This window comes from Branchiostoma lanceolatum, chromosome 19, assembly GCF_035083965.1.
Source record: "Branchiostoma lanceolatum isolate klBraLanc5 chromosome 19, klBraLanc5.hap2, whole genome shotgun sequence".
NCBI lineage: Eukaryota > Metazoa > Chordata > Leptocardii > Amphioxiformes > Branchiostomatidae > Branchiostoma > Branchiostoma lanceolatum.
Window position 1 is genome coordinate 6,334,497 of NC_089740.1, and position 24,775 is coordinate 6,359,271.

The 24,775-nt window shown below is 41.3% G+C and overlaps 1 protein-coding gene across 1 annotated transcript in view; it reads left to right on the top strand.

Annotated features, from left to right (window-relative positions):
• Window positions 1–24,775, top strand: part of LOC136425429 (uncharacterized) — a 59,547-nt gene that overhangs the window by 4,060 nt on the left and 30,712 nt on the right. Inside the window, exons 4-11 of the mRNA XM_066414287.1 lie at window positions 18,250–18,355; window positions 18,799–18,956; window positions 19,573–19,672; window positions 21,279–21,439; window positions 22,152–22,264; window positions 22,516–22,599; window positions 23,045–23,969; window positions 24,371–24,498. Coding sequence (XP_066270384.1) covers window positions 18,250–18,355; window positions 18,799–18,956; window positions 19,573–19,672; window positions 21,279–21,439; window positions 22,152–22,264; window positions 22,516–22,599; window positions 23,045–23,969; window positions 24,371–24,498 — 1,775 coding nt within the window. The remainder of the gene's footprint in view (window positions 1–18,249; window positions 18,356–18,798; window positions 18,957–19,572; window positions 19,673–21,278; window positions 21,440–22,151; window positions 22,265–22,515; window positions 22,600–23,044; window positions 23,970–24,370; window positions 24,499–24,775) is intronic.

Below are 24,775 nucleotides of genomic sequence, written 5' to 3' on the forward strand. Positions count from 1 at the left end.
ACCGATTGACCTCAAAACAACTTTGTTGGTTGCGGAATGGCGTCTCGACATCAGGTATGCATCTCGTTTGTCGATACGACTCGATTTGGTCGAGAGAGACGAAAAAAGCATTTTTCGCTAAAAAATGTCCTTTCGCGAAACATGGACCGATTGACCTCAAAACAACTTTGTTGGTTGCGGAATAGTGTCTCGACATCAGGTATGCACCTCGTTTGTCAATACGACTTGATTTGGTCGAGAGAGACGAAAAAAGCATATTTCGCTGGAAAATGACCTTTCGCGAAACATGGACCGATTGACCTTGAAACAACTTTGTTGGTTGCGGAATGGCGTCTCGACATTAGGTATGCATCTCGTTTGTCGATATGACTTAATTTGGTCGAGAGAGACGAAAAAAGGTTTTTTCGCTAAAAAATGACCTTTCGCGAAACATGGACCGATTGACCTCAAAATAACTTTGTTGGTTGCGGAATAGTGTCTCGACATCAGGTATGCACCTCGTTTGTCAATACGACTTGATTTGGTCGAGAGAGACGAAAAAAGCATATTTCGCTGGAAAATGACCTTTCCCGAAACATGGACCGATTGACCTTGAAACAACTTTGTTGGTTGCGGAATGGCGTCTCGACATTAGGTATGCATCTCGTTTGTCGATATGACTTAATTTGGTCGAGAGAGACGAAAAAAGCTTTTTTTCGCTAAAAAATGACCTTTCGCGAAACATGGACCGATTGACCTCGAAACAACTTTGTTGGTTGCGGAATAGTGTCTGGACATCAGGTATGCATCTCGTTTGTCGATTCGACTTTATTTGGTCGAGAGAGACGAAAAAAGCATTTTTCGCTAAAAAATGACCTTTTGCGAAACATGGACCGATTGACCTCGAAACAACTTTGTTGGTTGCGGAATAGTGTCTGGACATCAGGTATGCATCTCGTTTGTCGATACGACTTGATTTGGTCGAGAGAGACGAAAAAAGCATTTTTCGCTAAAAAATGACCTTTCGCGAAACATGGACCGATTGACCTCAAAATAACTTTGTTGGTTGCGGAATAGTGTCTCGACATCAGGTATGCATCTCGTTTGTCGATACGACTCAATTTGGTCGAGAGAGACGAAAAAAGCTTTTTTTCGCTAAAAAATGACCTTTCGCGAAACAAGGACCGATTGACCTCAAAATAACTTTGTTGGTTGCGGAATAGTGTGTCGATATCAGGTATGCATCTCGTTTGTCGATACGACTCAATTTGGTCGAGAGAGACGAAAAAAGGATTTTTCGCTAAAAAATGACCTTTCGCGAAACATGGACCGATTGACCTCAAAATAACTTTGTTGGTTGCGGAATAGTGTCTCGACATCAGGTATGCATCTCGTTTGTCGATACGACTCAATTTGGTCGAGAGAGACCAAAAAAGCATATTTCGCTAATTAAATGACCTTTCGCGAAACACAGACCGATTGACCTCGAAACAACTTTGTTGGTTGCGGAATGGCGTCTCGACATCAGGTATACATCTCGTTTGTCGATACGACTCAATTTGGTCGAGAGAGACGAAAAAAGCATATTTCGCTTAAAAAATGACCTTTCGCGAAACACAGACCGATTGACCTCGAAACAACGTTGTTGGTTGCGGAATGGCGTCTCGATATCAGGTATGCATCTCGTTTGTCAAGGTCTTAAAAAACATTTCCACGCGTTAAAAAGGTGGTCGCCTAGGCAGGTTTGACTGATTTTTTAGGAGTTAGAAAACAACACGGAACTATTAATTTTCCAAGAAAGGAAAGACTGTTCAACAGCCGATTTTCATGGCGTGCATGGAATCCATGCTGTCCAAGTTTCCGTCAATTGTCAAACGATGCAATTTGTCAAAACGCAATTCATGTAATCCGTCGCATGTAACAGCATACTTGCTATAGAATCATGGATATCTTGTGACGTTAAAACAAGTCTTTTTGATTAAGTCTTCCTACCATGTCATCAACACACAAAAAAACACGGAATTTTGAACTTTCCTAAACGAGACGATTTAGTTAAGGTCTATCTAGCAGGGTCTGTATTCAAATTATTTTAACTGCGCTGTCAAACTTTCCAGTTAGAAGTATCCTGAATCTCCGAAAACAACACGGAACTATCAGTTTTTTTTTCTAATCACCGTTCAGTGGAAGTCTGTCAGGACGTACATGTAACTTATATGAAAACATTTCAAATGACCATGGCGCTCTTAAAATTTCTGTTTGAACGTGCTTTGCAAACGCTCTAGAAGATACCCATTACGCTATGAAATACTAGAATATTGCTTATCTTGTGATTAAGAAAAAGGTTTTCAACTACAGGACGGGTAGCATGATGCACGTACGATGCCTTTCCCGTACAACGCAGGTAAATCGCAGGTAAATTGCAGGTGAATCGTAGGTAAAATCAGCTATCGCAGAGCGTCGGGTGATGTTCAAAATTTTCCGACGTCGTGCGATTTGTCACGTGTCGCTCATCTCATATGTATGCACTTTTCATATGACCTTTGCAAGATGGTGATGCCACCAGAAAGAATCAGGCTGGTGTGGCTGCAGTTACAGCTAAATAGAGTACAGGGAAGGCAAGCTGTAATTTTGGCAGCCCTCATCAGGGTTCTGCAAGAAAGACAGCATGCGAGAAGGCGACGAAGGTGGTGGGTGAGGCCGTGGATCCAATACGACACACTTTTGATTGAGTTGGCTCGAGAGTGTGGTGGGGACTACTACAGAAACCAAGGACAGTCGAGCGCATAGTAAGCGCTGCTATATGTTTGCATAATCTCATGAGAGAAAGGTACCCAGGCTTACAAAACAGAGACTTGGATGAAGAGGGGCCAGAGGGACAAGTTGTCCCCGGGGCATGGAGGCAGGCCGGGATGTTGGATGAGATGCGAAATATGCGGGGGGGAAATGTGGCAAACACAGAGGGAAAACAGCTAAGAGTCTATCTGAAACAGTACTACAATAGCCCTGTGGGTTCCTTGCCATGGCAGCACCATATGATATAGGCCGATTTGCATGTATAGATATGTGCGGTGAGGATGGCTTCAGTTGTTTTAAGTTTATGACAACAGGGACGCATAAGCATAAAGATATATCTTCTAGTACCTTTATTTTTCAACCCTCAACATCAAGATATGTTAATGAAATAATCTTTACAAATCACCCTTTCACATCCGGGGCAAACTGGCTTGGACAAAATAACGTTTTGTTGCATCGCATCCTTATTCTTTTAATGTATTAGAACGCCTCCTTATTCAGTTTTGTTTTCGATTGTATAAAAAAGTTACAGTAATTTGCCTTAAACAACCAATCAGAAGTAAAGAAATAAAACGAAGGTGAAACGAAAACATTCCAACTGATCATGGAGCACAACATTTCGTTATGGTTTGATACATATCTTTAGTGGGATGTACGGATATATGGATTTCTCTGAAAGTGAAGTGCATGTGACAGCAATAAACTGCAAAATGAAAGTTTCAGTCTTTTTAGTATCTTTCTTTCGTTAAGAGATACAGGATGATATGTTTACAACATAAAGCAATCGTTGATATCAATGAAAAACTCAGTTCTAGTCGTCCTGCTGGTTGTGCTGCTGTTCCCGGGCGTCTGCCAGCTTCAGATAGCGTGACACCAAAGTATAGTTCTCATCACAGAAGTCACGCCATAAGTCCTTGGGTAGGTTCTTCAGGGAATGAGGTCTGATCTGATTATGAACCCACGTGTGTATAGCCATGAAACAATCGTCACTGATGCATCACCTGTGCGCGATACTCAATCTGGCACGTGGAAAATCGTAGCCTTGAAAGCAGGCTCTTCAGCGGGCCCGCTGTACACCGGTTGCCACTGTGGTCTGGTGGCTGCACTTTTCAACAACATCGACAATATCAGGGAAAACTGAAGCCATTAGAACACGGTCGAAATGTATACATTTTCATCTCATTGGTATAAAAAGAAGGCCGTAGTGAAGTCTGTATTGGGGGCAATAAAAATCGTACGGCGACGGAGGGAAAATTTTGAACATGTTCAAAATCATCTTTAGCTGTATTTTCCGGCGTAGGACGCTCGGCGATGGCTACTTTTACGTGCGATTTACCTGCGATTGACCTAGGAAATCTCAAAAAACCATCGTACGATGTACCTTCGTTATATGTGATCACCACTTTGTATGTGTTAACTATTGCACCCAGTTTTTCCCAAACGTACGACGTACGGCACTGTCATGACGGAAGAAACCCCATCGTAGGTACGACGTGAGTTTACTGTCACCGGGGCTTTACATGTAGAATGACGTCACGCCTAACGTCTGCCAACTTCTGCCGGCTCCCAGGTTAGGATGACATAACTCGCAACAACTCTGAATTCGGATGCGTCCGATGGCGTGCGGAAAAGCCCACAGTTACATGAAATGTTAACTGATTTTAACTATGCCATCTTCTGCCATTTCACCATCATGCCGGGCATCCATGCATAGACAAGTACATAAAAAAGAAAAATACATTTAACGTTCATTTTACAATGATCATTGTTGCTCATTGTTCCTTAAGCAAGTTAAAAACAAAATAGCAACTGAAGATTTATTTGAAAGTTCTCAAGATTTTGTGCTACAGCTCAATATCTTTCACGACAATCTTGAGACTTTTAACATCTTTTATAAAGTCGAAAGATGGTTTGAGTAGATTTCCAGACATTTCCTTAGAAATCTACAGAAATGTTAGAAATACTCTGATAAGATTGATATCAATTATCATAAAAAGTACTCACATCTGGACTGGGTCTGTTGTTACATTGGGTATCAATTCAGAACAGTTGAGAGAATTTTGTCCTTCTAATGGGAAATGGTTAAGTCACATTTACATACAGCCTACAGCTTTTATTAAAACCTGCTTTCAAAAGCCCATCCTTGTGTCATTCCAAAACCTTTTGAAAAGCACACGTGTGCGTATACTCATATGTCCGCATGGGTTCCTTATTAACATTTTTGGGGATTATCTAGGGTTTGCGGCCGAAAGAGTAATTTCTTTGGCTCTAGAACCTATATATAGAATAGATTATAATCTATAATCTGCACAACAATGTGTTAAGGTAGAATACAACTCATTTTCTACAAACTTTACCTGAAAGCAGAAAAATGTCAATATGCATCTCATGTGCACTTGAATGTACGGACAAGCGTAAGGGCCCTGTCACAATATAATAGCATTAACAAGAATTTTGTGATAGACTAACTCAAATGCTATCACAGGAGCCACATATCAACAGACCCGTCGACTTAACATACATGCTATGATTCTCACCATATGGGAACCGACCGAAGCTCGGGCAAACGCCGTCCGAGCTTCGGCCAAACGTTGATAAACCTATCGACGCCCTGCCGACGCCTGGGCGTGCTTCGGCAGACAAACATAGATTTATAATGACTCAGTTGACTTTGAACTATAAGCACATACAATGTAGCATTGGTAACGTAAGTCAACGTCAACATGTCGACTTACGCTACCATAGTTATTAAGGACATTTAGCTCAATCGGGACAAACAGAGGTAGACCGCATGCCTAGCATCACTTGATATACATGAATCGTTACAACTGTCACCTGTGGGTTAATTAAGGGTTAATGACCCGCCCCGAGGTTTATATGGTGTCATAACGCCTGGTCAGGTGCTATAACCATCGAATAAAACCACCGAGTGAGCGAAGCGAACGAGGTGGTTTTACGAGGTGGTTATAGCACCTGACCAGGCGTTATGACACCATATAAACCGAGGAACAGGTGGGTCATTAACGTTATTATCACATAGCCTATCCAAACTGACCCATTTATATTTAATTTTCGCCGGGTAAAACCCCTCACATAGCCTATCCAAACTGACCCATATAAGAGAGACAAATCCGCTGTATAATACATAGATTCTTTATTTAATACTATACATGTAAAATCAATCCAATGTACATTCGATCTTTATATAATCCAATGTAAACAAGCAGTAACTTGTCTTATTGTTATGGACACGTAGACTTTATATCGGGCGGTATAATTTTAAATTCCTGACGCCCGATTGTTAAACGCTTAGTTGGCTGTGGTAAGAACAATCAAGCATGTTTACATTCCCTTTCATGATTTGCTTGTAGTTTCCCGGGATAATTCTTGCTCAAGCCGGAAAATAATCCCACAGAAGCGTACACGTATCTTGCTGAGATCCTTGTAGGTAGAAACTTGTAAGAATTTTGGCGATTTTGACCGTAATTTTTTCGATGCCAACACATTGGTTTACGTGACATTTGTCATGGGGAGGGGGGCGTGTTTAGTGCGTGTCACGTTTGTTTTGAACACGGCGACATCAATTTGCCGGCAATATTTTAAATTTTCGCCGGGTAAAACCCCTCAGAAACGTGAACATACCTTCCTGGGGTCCCCCTGGGTAGAAACTGGGGAGAAGTTCGGCGGCTTCATGGGCGATTTTTTCACTGCCAAGATTAGCTTGGGGATATACGTTAGCCTGGAATCCAAACCTATTTTCGCTCCCGAGTGTCCTCTCCGCAAATTTGCGCCAGTTTCTCGCCCCTGAACTCCTTCAGCATGTTCCTGGGCGTCTTACCCAGCTTCCCATGACCCGAAAACTGACTCTAAGTCGGCGTCTGACAGTTCTTTGACGAAAAACTGTGGTACTCAGCTCCGTCGAATTCGAGCGGGTTCCAATGTCGTCTGATCTGGGCCGGTTCCACTTTGACGGTGGGGGTGTGATAAATATTGTTTGTAGTCCTTCCGTTTGAATTGTACTTGAATTGAATTTGTTTTCCTTTTTTCATGTATTGTCCATGTATGCTAAGGAAATGTTTGGGGATTTTAAGACAATAAAGATATTCTTAACAAGGTTAAGAAAAAGATTCATCAAAAAGATATCCCCTCTACAAAATGCAACGGTTGAGTTCTGACATGACGTCAATAAGTGGTGTGTTATGGCGTGATAACAGACCACTTATTGTGGGCAATGGAGGCTTCTGATTGGTCGACGCCATCTACCTATGTGATAATACGCTTTTTTTATATAACTTAGATAACATCACAGCATTAAACGATCAATATCTCAAAAAAGGGAAAGTCCTAGCACCTACCAAAACCTGTTTGGGATAGTGAACAATAGTAATTATATGTTAGGCCCATTGCATAAGCTTTATGAAGAACTTTATTCTTCACCATTTTTCAACCCCCTATTGTGTCACCAAAACTCTATATTCAATGATGCTCTCCCTACGTGTTGACAGCCACTCAAGGAGTATGGCAAGTCTACATGGATTAATTGTTCAGTTCTCTCCCTATGTATGAGAGGTCGAGAAGTACGGACACTAGTACGGACACGACTGCATGTGTTGTGACCTCTCAAAACAACTCTTTATTCAAATGATAGAATGGGATCGGCCGTTCTATATTCGAACGGCCGGTCCCGTTCGACACAACGACTTTGCTCGTTACATATGTATACCTTTAGCCATTCCATGCCCCTCCATACTGTAAGAATAGATGGATTCATAGGCCCTGGCAAGGGCTAGAAAACTTCTTTAATTCTCACTTGCCTTTGATTAACAATCTCTTTTTATCTCTTTGTGGGGTTCTCCTGTGTTGCAATGGACAGTGGTTGTTTATGTTATCTATCCTGAGAGGGGATGACTTGTTAATAGGTTTTTAATTGATTGGGAGGGGAAGCCATTTCCTTCCACCCCGCCCACTCCATTACTACTGGACTTGCCAACTGCCAACTGTAGTAGCAGCTTGAAATGATTCCTTGCCACTGACTACAAGATATATGAGTGAGAAAAAGAAGAATTCGGACTTCCCCAGAGTCTTACCCCACATTTCATCCAAATCATATGTAGATGATATTGTGGCTTTGTTGTCCATACTTTACAATGGATGCCAGATTAAATGTTTGTGAGAAACAATGGAAGTCAAAACAAATGTTCGTTGTGAGTCTTTGCAACTTGTCCGTGAACAGGAAGTAGATAAAAAAGGAACATTGCTGTGTAAAATCCCAAACCTATACATGAGTTTGCCTCCTTTGCGGCCATCCACAACCCTTGCTGTTTCTCGGGGTGAGTACTGATTCGCAATTCTAACATATGGGCCAGGTTCTTATGCTGGAAAGGTTGTGTCTGTGCAAAAGAATCCGGCCCTGGCCCTGGCATGCCAAAAATAAAGCCTTGCTCTGCCCAAAAAGCCTGCAAATGACTCTCAGCCCCAGTCTTGTCTGGTCTCCTCATCTGGGAGGAACCCCTGCTGAAATTATTATTGACACAAGGAAAAGGAGATAGTAGATTGTAGTGCCTCCATCCATACAGACATCCATCTGACTATTTGCAATGTTTTGAATTTATAGAAATTTGAGTTAATATTGTCAAACAACTTGCTTGATTCAATGAGAAAATCATGTTTATATGTTCATGTACTGAGGAATATTGTACATGCAAGGCAAGGGGCTATTCCCTAGGAAGATGTTATCACTTTGAGCTTGGATGACTAATTACTTTAGAGGACCCCCCTGGGCCTGAACACACATTCCCAAAGTTTGAAGCCATGGGGCCCCTGCAAAGAGTTTTCTTACCACCAGCTTGTGGAATTAGGGCTGGGAAGGACTGCCTGATGGCCTTATCAGCTATTACAGACTTTACAGCTCTGGACCAAGTAAGGAAAAAAAGACCTTTTTAAAATGAGCAGTGTTTTTTTCTTTTTCAATCATGATGTCTACTTTCAAATGTTTTAGGTTAAACACTATCAGTAGTACAATTCCACTAAGTAATGATGACAATTTGGTGATCATGGTAGTACTCACAGTGGCAAAAGGTTTTTATTTATTTTAATAGGCTCTTGGACTTTCAGCAAGATTCACATCCTGTAATTGTATCATTTTAGGAAGAGACGTTTCTGCAGACTTTTCTTACACAGCCTTCAAAGCTGGCAAAATGCAGGGCCTCTGGATGTTTTTTCTAATCTTCTAACCCACTCATGCAGTGGTGCACAGATGGTCTCTGAAGACTGCTCTATTCTACTGTACATGTACTGTGGGATTGTTTACACAATCTCTGGCTGGTGGAGGTTAATGACCCCCTCCCCGGGGGTGGTATCCACCAGGCTGGCCACTAGGATTGCAAGTTATGCTGTGGGAGTAGTCTGTTTGAAACTTACCTTTCATTTTTATTTGCTTTTCTATCCGAAATCATATTACTGTATGATATTCTGAACTCATATTAGAACATATCCATCTGAAAAGTCCAAGCCCAACACATGGGAGAGTCTGAGAGGAGAAAGGCAGTGCCTATATAGGCAGTGCTGGAAACAATCTGGGATTAATTAGCCATCAGTTTATAGATCTTTATAGACTTGAAAACTGTCCATTCTGAGAAGTTTGCCAGAGATTTCGTTTTGCTAGCTGGTTGACAGAACCAAACTAAATCCTTTCAATTGTTATCCATAGTCGACCGATGTCTACAATTCTTCATGGTATCCACTGGTGTGAAGTTTCTATGCCCTGACACTACAATCTGTTTTTTTTGGTAACAGTTGTTGTTGTTGGACAATGCAAACATTTCAGGAATTACTCTTATTCGCATCACAGCCAGTACGTGCCCTGTCTGCAACAGGGGGCCTGATACACTAGGCCTCAAAAACTGTTCCAGTGTGCAACCTCCTGAAACTTCCTCAGACACTGGGCCACCAGCTTTACGCCCTCCTCTGAGAGGATGACTCCTTTCCAGCCGTGTCCAGGCCTGGGCGCGAACGCAGGGCGCTGGTATTTGAACCAGATGTGATGACAGGCAGAGTGTGTAGACCTTGCAGACACAACGGATTGTTTATATATATATATAACATATACATGTATGCAGATACACAGAGGTACATATATTCTACCAGAAGCAAAACAGAAGATGAAGTAATACTAGTACTGAAGTACTAGATATTGAAATTCCTTTCGAAATGCTGATATGATACACTATACTGTACTAGTAGTAGTAGTCTGTATGGCTCCCATACTTGCTCACACTAATATCTATGCAGACGTGGGTACAGGTGAGTCTATAAGGAAAATCAGAGAGATGCATCAATGCATTGACAAGTGAAAAGCAATACGTTAGACCCTACATCTGCTTGGAGATCAACTGACACCAAACCAAACCAGTGAGAGTGAATATTGACAGGAGGCAGCCTGGATTGTACCCAAACTACCATCTGTGTACCCAGGGGGTAACACATGCTTCCTCATGCAGGGGTTTTCTGTCTATTTAGCCAATTTCTACTCTTTCCAGCCGCCTTGGGAGCCTGGTAGAGTCTTTACCTTTTTGTCAGCCAGGAGAGTCATACTGGAAAAAATCTGGCAGGCTTTTAGATATGTTTTTGAGATGACCACAATATACTACCTCTACTCTCCCCCCTTTCACAAAGTTGGTATAGTCCTCATCATGCCATCTCACCAGGGAGGCCTGCAGGCTTGCACGATTCTCTGGTATGTAGCTGCCTGTGGTGAGCAGTGATTAGGAAGTCATTACGGAACAGTTGAAAGGAACCAGGAAATCATAGAAAGTTAGGTTCTACTGTTGTTGTAGTGCTAAATGAGAGGATGTGAACAGGAAGCTGCACAGAAATTTGTTTAAAAAATGTGAGAAACGAGGCTGTTGGATATTCTTCCCCGATATCATAAGTCTCATAAGTCATGTTATCATTTGACACTTCATGAAACTGAGTGCACAACTATAAGCAGGGGCCACATGGTAGCCTGGAATCCAGACCTATTATAGCTCGGAGCCAGACCTATTATAGCTCTTGGGAGCTATGATAGGTCTGGATTCCAGGCTACCACATGGTTATAGTGCTAGTAGTCTACAAAGACATGGGGTGGGGGTAGAATATCTCTCCAGGGAAGGGTACTAGAGTCACTTAATCATTAGAACTAAGTCCACCCCATCATCGTCCTTGCATATTATAACCCACCCATAATTGACAGTAACAATAGCTTTTTAAATGAATTTCTTCAGATTAAAAGATATTTTCACCTTACAGTGTCCAAGAACCAAGTAAACTGGTGTGGCCAACACACTGACCACTGTAAGTTTCCTCTGTCTGGAGCTGTGTCTGTATTAACAATGGCCCCAGGAGAGCCAGGCCTTGTGACAGTCCTGCAATCATGGGGCGGGGTAGGTGAATAGGTTCCCCTCCCTTTCAATTAAAAAGCTATTAACAAATCATCTCTATTAACACTGGACACTGTTTAACACCAGGAATCCACACTGGAGATATCTGATATCCTAAGATGTCTCCTAACATCTTGACAGGACAAAAACAATCTACAATTTCTGATACATTTTCAGGGGGGGGGGTATAAAAACCAACTTGTATAATATGCATTTCAAAATATGGGGATGGTCTATCTTAATTAGCCTGAGTGTCATCCTGTTTCAGTTCCAGGCTCTACTTTCACCAAATCTGGAACTGAAACAGAATGACACTCAGGCTAGGTCTATCTTAGGACTGGGTGGAGAGTAACAGCGACAAGCTATGATGAGCACCGTGAAAAATTACAAAATTTTGGCAATCACTGAACCCCCTGTATGCACGACTTGCCTTTGGGAATAGTGTATATCTGTGTGGAGAATAGATTTTGGGTTGAACTTCATATATTCACTATAATGTCTTCGGATCTTAGGTACTTTAAAGGCATCCAGAGCATTTTATGAGGCTTGAAACTTGAATGAAAAGACTCCCGTTTCTAGTCATTCCTACACATAGTAAGTTTCAATAACACTGTACCATTACATATCAACATTTAAGGAGCAAAGATACGATGTCGTTGTGTGGTGAGAACTGATAGAAAATCCAAGCCCTAATAGACTGATCCTGACTGTCCATCACAATCAGCGGTTGGACCAATGAGAGAGTGACTGCATGTCCGTCAAATATTTGCATTTTAAACAGTTTTAATTTTGGATATTTGCATTTTAAACAGATTTAAAGGCACCCACAGCATTTTATGAGGCTTGAAACTTGACTAAAAAAACTCAAATTTCTAGTCATTCCTACACATAGTAAGTTTCAATAACACTATACCATTACATATCAACATTAAAGCAGCAAAGGTACGATGTCGTTGTGGTGAGAACTGATATAAAATCCAAGCGCTAATAGACTGATCCTGACTGTCCATCACAATTAGCGGTTCAACCAATGAGAGAGTGACTGCATGTCCGTCAAATATTAGCATTTTTATGTCTTAATTTTGCATTTCTACATTTTGACGGAGGTGGGCGGGGCAATGTTATCGGTCTATTTACACTAGGCGCGTGAAACTAAAAGATCACCATGTAGCTTTTTTTGTGCCGCTTTTGAGCACTTTTGATAAGAAATCCGCACGCAAATGTGGTAAACGGTAGCATTATATGTCATTTCATAAAGATTACAGCAACTAGAATATTTCCAGTTTTCAAGCTTCATAAAATGCTCTGGGTGCCTTTAAAGCATCAAGTATGTTTGCTAGTACAGTCAAACCTGTCTATAGCGGTCACTCAAGGGACTGGCCAAAACTGGCCGCTAAGGACAGGTGGCCGCTATGGAGAAAATGTTGATTAATGATGACCACGAGTGACACATATTTTCAGTACCCACTGAGATACATTTATTCACCGTACAGTACACATGTAAACATTGCATAGGTAAGTCACATTTTAGAAAGTCGATTGTTGTTGTCACCTAGTTAGTTAAGAACAAAATACATCTTGCTCAGTTGCCACTTACTGTTCGTTTTCGACCGTTTTGAAACATAAAATCGTGGCGATAGTTTTCCTTAGTCTGTTGTTGTTTCACTTGCCGCTTGTCATTATCAGCTTCTACCATTATGCTAATAGGGTACTCAGAAGAAGGTCGATCTTTTGATGGCTTTATTCTTTTCAGAAAATTGCAATAGCCCAAATTTTACATCATATTAATAATATTAATATTCCTGTAAAGCTTTTGGTTAAGTAATTATCCTCAGTGATACTTTGCAGCAAAATAAATTTAGCGCATTATACCTCCGAAACAGTGGTGTCTACCGTTGACCTTTGTGCTGCCAACCTCCTTGGTGCTGCTGACTATCAGCGCCATTTTGAAAATTGCGCGAAACACGTTTTGACTTTGAGCACCGGGGAAAACGGATATTTGGCCGGCATTTTAAACATTTCCCGAACTTACTGCATCAGCTACATGTGCGAGTTGTATTTTCCAAAAAGCTGCCGTAATATTTGTCCAGTCGAAATGCACAGAAATGGTCTTTTGCTACGATGTACAAACGCAAGCCATGTGAAGAAAATTTATACTGACTTCGCGTCAAACCATGGATTTTCTAACAAAGATAAAACATTCTGGTTTTCTTTATTATCACCCTATCCAGTTGAATCCACATAAATTTGATAACTGCGTGAAAAAATGAAGATTTTGAACCCGGCGTGCGGTGGCGATGCGGCTTCTACCGGCGCGCCGTGACCGTTACCGACAGTGTTACTGTACTCGCGGGACTGAAAATCGTCTGGCCGCGACCGCGTTGGACAGGTGGCCGTTATAGCCTAATTCTTAATGCTTATGTCAATGGGAAAAATCCAAGGGACCGACAAAAAGTGACCACTGTGGGCAGGTGGCCGCTATGCAAAGGTGACCGCTAATACAGGTTTGACTGTACATGTATACCTTTTACTACATTAGTCCATATGCTAAGTCATGTTGCAAACTTAATGGAGTATGTACAGGGGGGTTAATATTGAAAAAATTACCAACTTTTTACATGACTAAGACTCGTCTGAGAATTCATATTCAGATAAACTTTATTCACATTTCTAGGTACGTATTTCAGCAAAAACTACACTTTAGTGAAATAGTACCTCCCCTATTACTGTCGGCAGGGAGTCTGGAGAAATGCAGATGATTCGACAGCACCGTTTTTGTACGCCTTCAAGTGTGTGAGTCAGGCGACTGGGCAACCCTCCCCAAACTGCGCTGGGCTAGCATGTTCCAAGATAGGGTGAATTAAACTCAGTGTGTGTGTGTAAGTACGTCCGGGGGCAGTCCTGCGTTCTTGGCGACAGTGAGGTACTAAATTCCCAGACAAGTCTTAGTCAACATATATTGAACATGAGAGTCCCATGTTAAGTTGGCTGACTGTGCGCCGAGAAGCTTGAACGTTGTAACCCTTTGGCTTTGCTGGCCGTCTACTGTAGGGTGCAGAGGTACAGGGACATTCTCCTTTCTCCTCGCACTAATGACCATATCCTTGGTCTTCTTCCTATTTGTTGCCAGCGAATAAGGCTCAGCCCACGTAGCGATTGTGCCCAGGGCCCTCTTGGTCTAGCCGGGAAGCGACCCCATCAGGGTTAGGTCATCTGCGTACTTTACTGGTACCACAGAGGACGGTAGACAGGCATCCAGCAGATTAATGCAAACAACAAAGAGCAGCGGTGATAACAGTGAGGCACTCCTGCTAGAACGCCATATGCTGTGGACAAACAGGTGCCCCCTTTAACCTGCTGAATCCTGCCTTCCAGGTAACTACTATGGATAACCACAAGCCGTGCCTCGGCCAAAGGTCTGCCAAAGTTAAAAGTAGTTGGCCGTGGTCTAAAGTATCGAAGGCTGGCTGAAGTCGACAAATACTGCATGGATGTCTAACTTGGGATTACTACTGTATTTAGTGCCTCATGCCAGATGTGAAGAAAGGTGCAAAGCTGTGACAATTGAATGCTTCGGTAGGAATCCATGCTGTCATTGTAACAGTGAGTTCGCGATGTCTTGATGGAGAACGCGGTGTCTTGATGGAGAACATCACGCAAGGGACCTTACACCTTGCCCACACAACTAACCAAAGAAATCTGGCGGTAATCCGTTGGAAAGTGCAGTCTTGACTTCTTGGGGACCGCTATAACATGTGCCACTTTCCACTGCGCATGCTATGGAAAAGTGTGGAGTTGAAGGCAGGAGTTGAACATTACATACAGCACTGGGGCTGTTTTACACCACAGCTAACTTTGGATAACTATGATCCACCCTTCCCAACTACATGTAGTATAACAATATAAATTGCACAATGTTTCATTTCTTTTCTATTTCTTGTCATCCTACAAAACCGTAATAAACAGAGTAACGGAGCAAGTTCGAGCAATGTTGCATTGTAATATTACGCAAGTTCAGACCAGGGATTTCAAGGCTGCACTTTCAACTTTATACATCTACCAGTCCTACTGTACTGACTGCCTGAAATTTGATTATATCACTTTAGAGTGACAGACTACTTCTGCCATCCTATCCTGGCCACTGGCAGAAGTTACCATGAAGACATTTAACTTCTGCAGATTTTACCCTACACTTGCTACTGGCAGAAGTTAAAAATGATGTCATCTAACTTTTGCCATTCTGCCAGCCTGACATGTTTGTGTCCTTGTAAATATTACGATCATGACAGGATAAAGTAACACTATCGCATTGGAATTGTAATGGTAGGCAGAGGCAAGGGTGATAATGTATCATTCTGATGTTCATCACAGAGCAGTGAATAAAGTCAAAGCGAACCAACCCAGTTTTAGATTAAACACTTTGTCTTTGTGTCTTCAAAGTCAATGCATTTAGATGCTTATTGTATTTCCTGATGGGAGAGGTAAGCCTGTTCTTGAGACCTACATGTTGCCACTTGGATAAGCCAGTAGATTATGATATACTATATACAGAATACAGATCCATGTAATCGAAAGTCATTTCTACTACATTTAGAGGCCACAGTGACTTAATTCTATCGATGACATTCTCTGAGACCCCAAAAACAATGTGAGAGGGGAAAAAATCGAGCAAAAAAGAAGTAACGTTACACTATAAGAAGATATTTGCCAAGGACATGGAGGATATATGACTGGTGCATTTGAGTACTCATAAGGGCAGTTTCAACATACATGGCATGGAACTCCATATTAAGCATTCCACTGAGCTCACACTAACAAATCTCGCCTACCAAATGCTTATATTATAAGTGAATAACAAGGCTTCGAGTTTCTATCTCCCACACTTACAGCTCTTTCCTCCACATCTCAACATTGATGAAAGATGTAGTTATCTGTAACAGGTCTAACCACCACATTTCAGACATTATCATCATGATAATACCAGAACTTAAAAAGGATACAGAAAATAAGTCACTGTCATCTACACCTAACACGTTTTACGACAAGCTGGCACAATGCTGACCTTTTGCAGCAATATGAGTCAGAAAGTTACTGAGTTCTGTGGAGCCTCGGAGAAGGTAAATCAGTGTGTGCGCGGATGTCATCCATAGAATTTTAAGGCAGTGTGGCCTAATCATGTGAACAGATTTCTATTGCTCTACAGTTGTCGGACTGTCACAGCCTCTAACGGCCTTTATGCTGAATGTGAGTTTTTCATGCCTGCATGTCACATGCCCACTGTTCTGGATCAGCTTCACATGCTAGTAGCGGAGACTGGTTATATTGCGTCAAAATGTAACTCAAGCATACTTTAAATGTACCTAGTGACACCCCACTGTACTTTAATATGGCAATGACTTCCACCGTCCTATACTTCTGATTAAAATAATTTTTGAACGCCTATATCCCAGGTCAATTACCCAATAATTTTAGTCATGAGCTTAGTGGATCTGGCATAAGTTGTTAAGATACAGAACAACAAAAAAAACAGAACAAGTCAATACTTTATCACAAAGTAGTAATACACCTAACAATTGAATTTGTTTAGCCATGCCAGTACTAGGAATCTCAATTTTCTGCTGTCATTTACAAGTTTGTACACAACATGTGATGGAAATGTATACTCGTATAACTGCTTTCACCTCTCTCATCACGTTGGGAGCCATGCAATGTTGTCAAGAAATAATAGTTTTCCATACATCACAATCAAATTTTATGGAACATATGCTCAGCTGTCCCCAAAATTATTGTAAAGGATGTATCAATAGTGAGAAAAAAATCACTACCTCCACCTCTTTAGTGTATAGCAAATGTCTCTGACGATCCCACAAAAATTGTACGACGGATATGCCGTTCACAGGTTGTATGTGAATAATGTGGCTTAACCAGCATAGCAAGGTGACTGTTAAGTTTTTCTCATCAACAGTACAAAACCCTCTCAAACGGTCTGAATTGATACCCAATATAACAACAGAACCAGTATGAGTACTTTTCATAATGATATATATCAATCGTAGAAAGCAATTTCAACATTTCTTTAAAGATTGCTTCATCAATCTTGAGATGTTTTAAACAATATTGAGATTTTTTAAGAGACATCTTGAGATGAAGCATGTTACATCTTGAGATTTTTTTCAAAGCATCTCGAGATGCTATAAAAAATCTTGAGATGTCCTGAAAGCAACTCGGAAAAGTCTTAAGACTTTTTCTTTTTCATCTTGAGATTTTATGAAACATCTTGAGATGTCTATAGAAAATCTCAAGAATGTCTCATAAAATCTCAAGAATGTCTCATAAAATCTCAAGATTAAACATAAAGTCTTGAGATCATTGGAATAAATCTTGAGATTTCTTCATTTTCAACGAAGCGTGAAGACCCCCGCTGGGGGTCATTATGATCCGTTGTGTAACAGAGAAGTGTTACACAAAATATTGGATATGTACCTTTAAGCTGTAAATGGTTAGAAGCATTAGTCCAAAGTGCTCTGCTCATTCCAATATTAATCTGCTCGCTGTTAATTGCAAATCTAAACCCAACTGCCCCTCTTAAGAACTTCAATCTGTAATACATCAATAATTAAAAGTACAATAAAGATTATATTGCACACAAACACAATATTTTGAGCCCTGTTCTAGTCAGTCACCCGACCGACCCTAGCATGTCAGAATTCTGACATCTGAATAATGAAATTCAAAACTGACTTTATATTTACACCATGGTAACAGGTTAAGACTTTAAACAGTTGATGTAACAATGTGTAGTAAATATTGTACTTCTTTGTTCAGTTGATTGATATATTTGTGCTTGTTCAATGTCTGTTTAACATTGCTAAAATCTATATAAGAAAAGAATCCCTTCCTGGGGCCCCTTTTTTCAGGACTGCAACATTTTTTCCTTGACATCTTGAAAAGGTGACCTGTTATGCCAATCCTTCCAGAAATGAAGTAAATCTCAATAAGTAAATAAAATGAAATACTATAGGCATTGTGTTTATAAGTTTGATCATTTTGCTCACAGAGAAGAACCGGTCTGAAGGATGGAGGTATAGGAGACCATGTTAACCTGCCCATGGCCTGGTCAGAACTCGCCATGTTAGCACAGTGCAAGGGGAAAGTACAGGAAGGTTGGTATACTTTATCATAAAATTAATGCTTTAAAGATAATCTTTTACAAAGTGACAAAATCTGAATTAAAGGATGGTAAAATAAAAACTTTATAGTAAGAGATTCAGATCATAGATGACTTGGAAGTAGCTTGACAGTGCATTATTTCCGAAGTCTGTTTCTTCAGTCTTTTAACTTTGGCAAAGGAATAGACCAACCCCAACTGTCCATCACAATTAGCAGTTCAACCAATGACAGCCTGGCAATTAGCAATTCAACCAATGATAGCATGGCAATGAGATAGTGGCTGAAAGTCTGTCAAATATTTGCATTTTCATGTTTTTTTAATGCATTCATAGGATTGGTCTACCCCTAGATTGTTGTTTCAAAAGATACCTTCCTATGTGTTTCTATGCATAAAGAAGTCTCAATTTCTGTATTTACTCATCTTCTTATGTTCAAGAATGTCTGGAAGTGTTGATCACATCGTTGGACCAGGCGCCGCTGTCTGCCCACCACATTCCGAGTCTGTTCTTCCTGGCAGAGACCACGCTATACTGGCTACGGACGGACGCCGTCAACCAACCCTTCCTCCGAACCGCTGAGCTCAAACTACTCAAGGTGAAGTTCATACTACACTACCATCCCTGTCCCTGGTGCTGGATGACACACCACACACTTTACCATCCCTGTCCCTGGTGTTGAATGGCACACACTTTACCATCCCTGTCCCTGGTGCTGAATGACACACACTTTACCATCCCTGTCCCTGGTGCTGAATGACTCACACACTTTACCGTCCCTGTCCCTGGTGCTGAATGACTCACGCACTTTACCATCCCTATCCCTGGTGCTGAATAATGCACACTTCACCATCCCTGGTGCTGAGTGACACACACTTTACTATCCCTGTCCCTGGTGCTGAATGACTCACGCACTTTACCATCCCTGTCCCTGGTGCTGAATGGCACACCCACTTAACCATCCCTGTCCTTGGTACTGAATGACACCCACTTAACCATCCCTGCCCCTGGTGTTGAATGATACACACACTTTACCATGCCTGGTGCTGAATGACCCACACTTTACCATCCTTGGTGCTGAATGACACACTTTACCATCCATGGTGCTGAATGACACACACTTTACCATCCCTGTACCAGGCATGGTGCTGAAAGTGTATTACAGATGATTGTATTAATCATGTGATATTTATGAACGTTGTGCACCTTTCCAGATGGGCCAGCTGACGTTCACGCGGCTGCTGTACCACCACCTGGTGGGACACCTGGAAGGACAGGCGGAGTTCAAGAACAGACTGGTCACATATCTGGATGGTAAGCCACAGTTTACTGCTCAAGTCACACTGATGTATATAACAACCCTTCTTTATTGACCTTTCCATTCCTCACAACTGTTACACCACTGTTGAGCATACAGTGTCTGTAACTCTTGCGTGCTTACGTTCGAAAGTGATTGGTCATTATTGATCCTGAAGAAGGCGACAGTGGTCGTTGAAAATTTGATCCGTGTATACCCTAGTATTGGAAGAAAGTTTAGCGTTTTTACTGTGTAGTATTAATGATTAAAAGAACAAAGATTTAATCCTTACTTAAACTAATCAAAATCCATCATTTCATGTGGCAACTTCTTTGTACCTTCTGCTATCACAAGGGAGCAAACCATTTGAGTTCAAAGGTATGTTTTATCTACAACTCACATGTGTATATATACATGTAGCTTACACCCAATGATTATTATGATAGCTTAAATTCCTACTCTAAAGTGGTTTCATCTATTAATCAGGCTCTTTGAGCTTCTTCACCCTCGAGTACACCACACGTGTGCACTTACAGGGCTCAAAATACTGGGTGTATATGCACTTCTGTGCACCTAATGTTTGACTGTTGGAACACTGGCACACTTAGATATTTGTGTAAGGTTACATACATTTAATGTAGTTACTATACGCATGTGGTGCACTGTTACACCTACTAGATATTTTTGTAGGGTTACATTGAATTTCATAAATGTACTAGTATACACTAGAGGTGGTTACCGGTTTGGCTTAAAAAGGTCCAAGTCCAGGTTTAGGTCCAGAGATTTAGGTTCAGGTCCGGACCTGAACCTGGACCTGATCCTGTCTAGTTGAAATGTTTTGATTTATCAAACCAATATTAAAAATGGAGAATTAAGACTGACATGCATGAGTATAAAAGTCTCTTGGTGAGAAGACTTTCCTGACAAACCAGTATTTGATATTTGAATGTTGCACTTACATGTATTTTAAATGCATTTTTTGTCAGAAGGGAGACTCAAAATGCTTTTCATCAAGCAAAATGGAAAAATACAATAATCATTGTACTTTGTTCAGGGTTATTTTGACTCGGTTCTTGGATATTGTACAAGTCCGAATCAGGTCCAGCGAACCGGTATCCACCCCTAGTATACACTGTCTAGTAAACAACACATTCTTTCAATGTCAGAAAAAAAAGAATTATAAAACCTTTGTTGTGTTAGGTTTTGAAGTCAGCTATAGACTTTGGATTCATCAAAATTGTCCAAAGCTCAAGACAATGTTATGCATGCAAAGTTTTTTCTGTGCACCTAAACTTTTAGGTTTGGTGCACCAATATACCCATTCCTTAAAATAGATTTCGAGCCCTGGGTTGTTAACTTAAAGTCAAATCCGGTTGGGCAACCACCTGTTTTATCCAACCACCTCTAGTCACAAGCCATATTAAAACAGTACGTTCCATTTTTATATAGTTAACCTTCTTACTGCTGCCTAACTCTGTAACCAATAGGGAATTGGGTACCAAATGGCTACTTCAGTGTGCTAAAGGTTAACCCCACCCTGTCCTTAGCAACCCCCTGTCCAGTGGTTGCTGGATCCAGGTTTGACTATATCATGTAAAATTTCCTTATTTTTCTCGCTTTTAGGGTTCTCGGAGTGCCAGGAAGCGTACAGTCCGTACCCCGGGGCTCACCTGGCGCTGAGGTTCATCTCCGAGGTCGGCAGGATCATCATTGGTCGTCAGGCCGTCGATCCCGGGGAACTGAAAGAGGGCGACAAGGGACCAACCCCTGATGCTAGAAAACAAGTTAGTCTTGAAATGATACAGAAATGAAAGTTGATCTGTAATTTCCAACACAAAGAATAGGACTTACCCAAATCTCCAACCGATCCCAGTCTTTGTCAAGGAATGAGCAATCCACTGCTTCTGTGACATCACGTTATGCAGATAGAACATGTGACTTATTGAGTAGTGGATCATCAGTTGCAGGAAGTCTATGGCGCCCCCCGTCTCTGTTGAGGGATGGTTGAAGAGCCCTGATGTAGATGGCTTCTTTTATTCCTGTTGCATAATGTGATGTCACAGAAGCAGTGGATTGCTAAGTCCTATTTTTTTGTGTTGGCAATTACACTTCAACATTGATCCAGAATAACTTCTACCGATGCAGATCAATGAACTATCAAGTGAATCCAGAAATATTTTAATTTAATTCATGACTATAGTAGGACCTCCAATCATGCAATATATGTGACTTAGAAGGAGATACATCAATTGTACAAATGCAACCGAATTTGCATGATTGATAAGAAATTGATATAATGCAGTTACTGTAGTTCTAAATGACTGGAATTTCTTACTTATGAAGCGTGGACAGGTCAAGATGAACATTTTTAGACGTTAATTAGTCAAATCTTATTTGCATAATGTCGAATGATGGATCCCTAAAATGCAAGGAAAGCCTAAAACTCTACGATAGATAGCCAGGCCATGTAATATTGTTTATTGTTTTGATCCATAGACTCCCCTGCCGCGTGCCCTAACGCGTGAGCAGACGTTCACCTCGACCGTACCGACATCGGGTGGTGTGCACGACGTCAGTCCTACGCTGTGGCATGCACTGGATGTTTGGAGGTTTGTTTACTCTTTAACTTTGCAGAGTTAGGCAGCAGGGAGAAGGTTAAAATCTTTACAATGTTAATTACAGTCACAGATAAGTTTCATTTGAACTTAAACTTGATATAGAACACAGTGCATGGTCAAATTTGTTTATCAGTTAACATACGGATTCTTCAGGATCAGAAAGTTTGAATTCAAAATGTTAATTCATAAGACTCGTAGTCCAATAGAAAGATAGACAAGGTTCCTCAACCCTTTTGTTTCAGGTGCGTAAACAACAACAGTCGAGGGCTGAAGCAAGCTCTACACGGATTGTCTGAGTGTGGCATGGGGCTGGCCAATGAGAGTTGGTGAGTCCTGTAGAATTTTTATACATTTGACATGGCTTTGAATATCATCTTACAAAATACACTCTTTGATAAGATCTATAATATCTTCCTAAACAATTTTTATTTTTCAAATTCTTCATAATGTATAGTTACTGAGCTTAGTGAATTATCAATGATAATCTATTCACGACAGGTCAAATGTATAGACCCAGTCATCATTATGTAACTCCTTTGTCTTCAATTTCTAGATAAATCTGATCGATGATGAAATTTGGTTGTGCTTCGTTATTTTATTTTTCTAATTCTTAATTTATTTCATTCTTTTATTTTTTTTATTTCATTGTTTTTTTTATATTATTTTTTTACTTTCTAAGTTATAAATTTCAAATTTTAGATTTTTGAATTTATTCATTTTTCTCATATTTTCTATTTCTGAAAAAATGGTTGCGCTTTGTTATTTTCCCAGGCTTGACGGCGTCTGCGCCATCAATATCGTAGCCGAGGCCTCCCGTCAGAACGTACGCGCTCTGCGGACCCTCCAGGACCTGGCTCGAGGCATGGACCCGAACATCGCCCCCACAGCGCCAACTCCCGACGAGTACCACAGCTTTGAACTTGACTTATCCGAGCCTGCTGACAGCTTAAAGAGCGAACCACATCTTGGAGAAGACATCACGGGAGAAGACACAGAACCAGAGCTTCTTGGAGTCGGTAGGAGCCGTAGGAGAAGGCGACGGTCACGGAGAGGCTACGAGTCCGGAACGGACGTGAGCGCCACGTCCGTGAACAAGTCGGTATCAGTTACAGCAATCGCGAGCACGCCACCGGATAGACATGTTATGTCGTTTACGTCAGAGAGCGGGCCGTCGCGTTTGTCGCACATCAGCGCCGGAAGCGAACCGGTTACAGAACCGGAAATCAGCAGTAGAGACAGTTTAGACTCCGCAGGGGGCATCATGAGGCATCCTGGGATTCAAGCACTGAAGCATGATGGGATTGACACCACGGATAGCGACCTTGAGCCGGGAGAGGACAGCGAAATCGAACCATCGCAAGACAACGTCCTTCAAGATAGCTCGGGAAAGACTGACGGAAAAAATGGCTTCAATGACGACTTGGACGTAAAAATCACTGAAATGGATTTAAACAGAGCTACCCAGAGCGCACCTGGTGGTATGCTGCCCTTGAAGAGGCTAATCAGAAAGAGTGTTCACTCACATGACATGCACCGTCCAATGGGAAGTCAGCCCATGGCCAGCTTAGCAGAAGGACAGACACAGGAGTCAGCGGAAGTAATACCGGATACTGCGCATCACGCAGAAATGGGCTCCGAGTTCCCAGAGGGGCGGGACACGGCAGCAAGCGAAAAACTCACCTTCGCAAATCTCCCTGTAAATACACATTTTATTATACATTTATTTTATAATGATGATTGTATTTATTTATTCAACAAATTATTCAATACAGCAAGATAAAATACTTGAAAAATTAAAGAGATATAGATAAATAACTTACTAATAGATAACTTTTGTACAGTCAAACCTGTACAAGTGACCACCAAGCCAAATTGTCACCACTTTTTGTTGGTCGCTTACTGGATAATTTTTACCATTGACACAATGTCTATAGTGAGTCCTCCGGTCCACATAGACCAGATTTTATGTGGTTGTATTTTTACCCCTGAGTGGTCTTCTTGGGCAGTTTTGACTGATTTTTTGATAATTGTTTTGAAACAGATTTTTGCTCATCATTTTGTTTGTTTTCTTATTTTTTGTTTGGCTGTAAACTCCAGCTGCCTGAGGTACCAGGGATTGCAGGCTGGAGGTGGGAGGTGGCGTATGTCTTGACAGAAGCCCTGGGATACGTCTCGCTGCACGGTATCACCTCACAGATACAGAAACTAGCACTTGTTGGAGTCAAGTAAGTTACCCTCTTAATATAAAGCAGCTTGACTCAGGTGAAATGATGATGTTCTAACCTTAGCACACTGAAGTAGCCGTTTAACACCCAATTCTCTTATTGGTTACAGGGTTAGGCAGCAGGGAGAAGGTTAAAACTGCATATCAGGAGTTTCAATCCCAATTGTTGTCGCTCACCCGATTGTTGTGTTGTTGTTGTTCAACTTGTATTGCCCATTGGCACATAGGGCAGCAAGTTTCCTTCCGGTAATGTAGCAGACACCCTGTTGTGTATGATT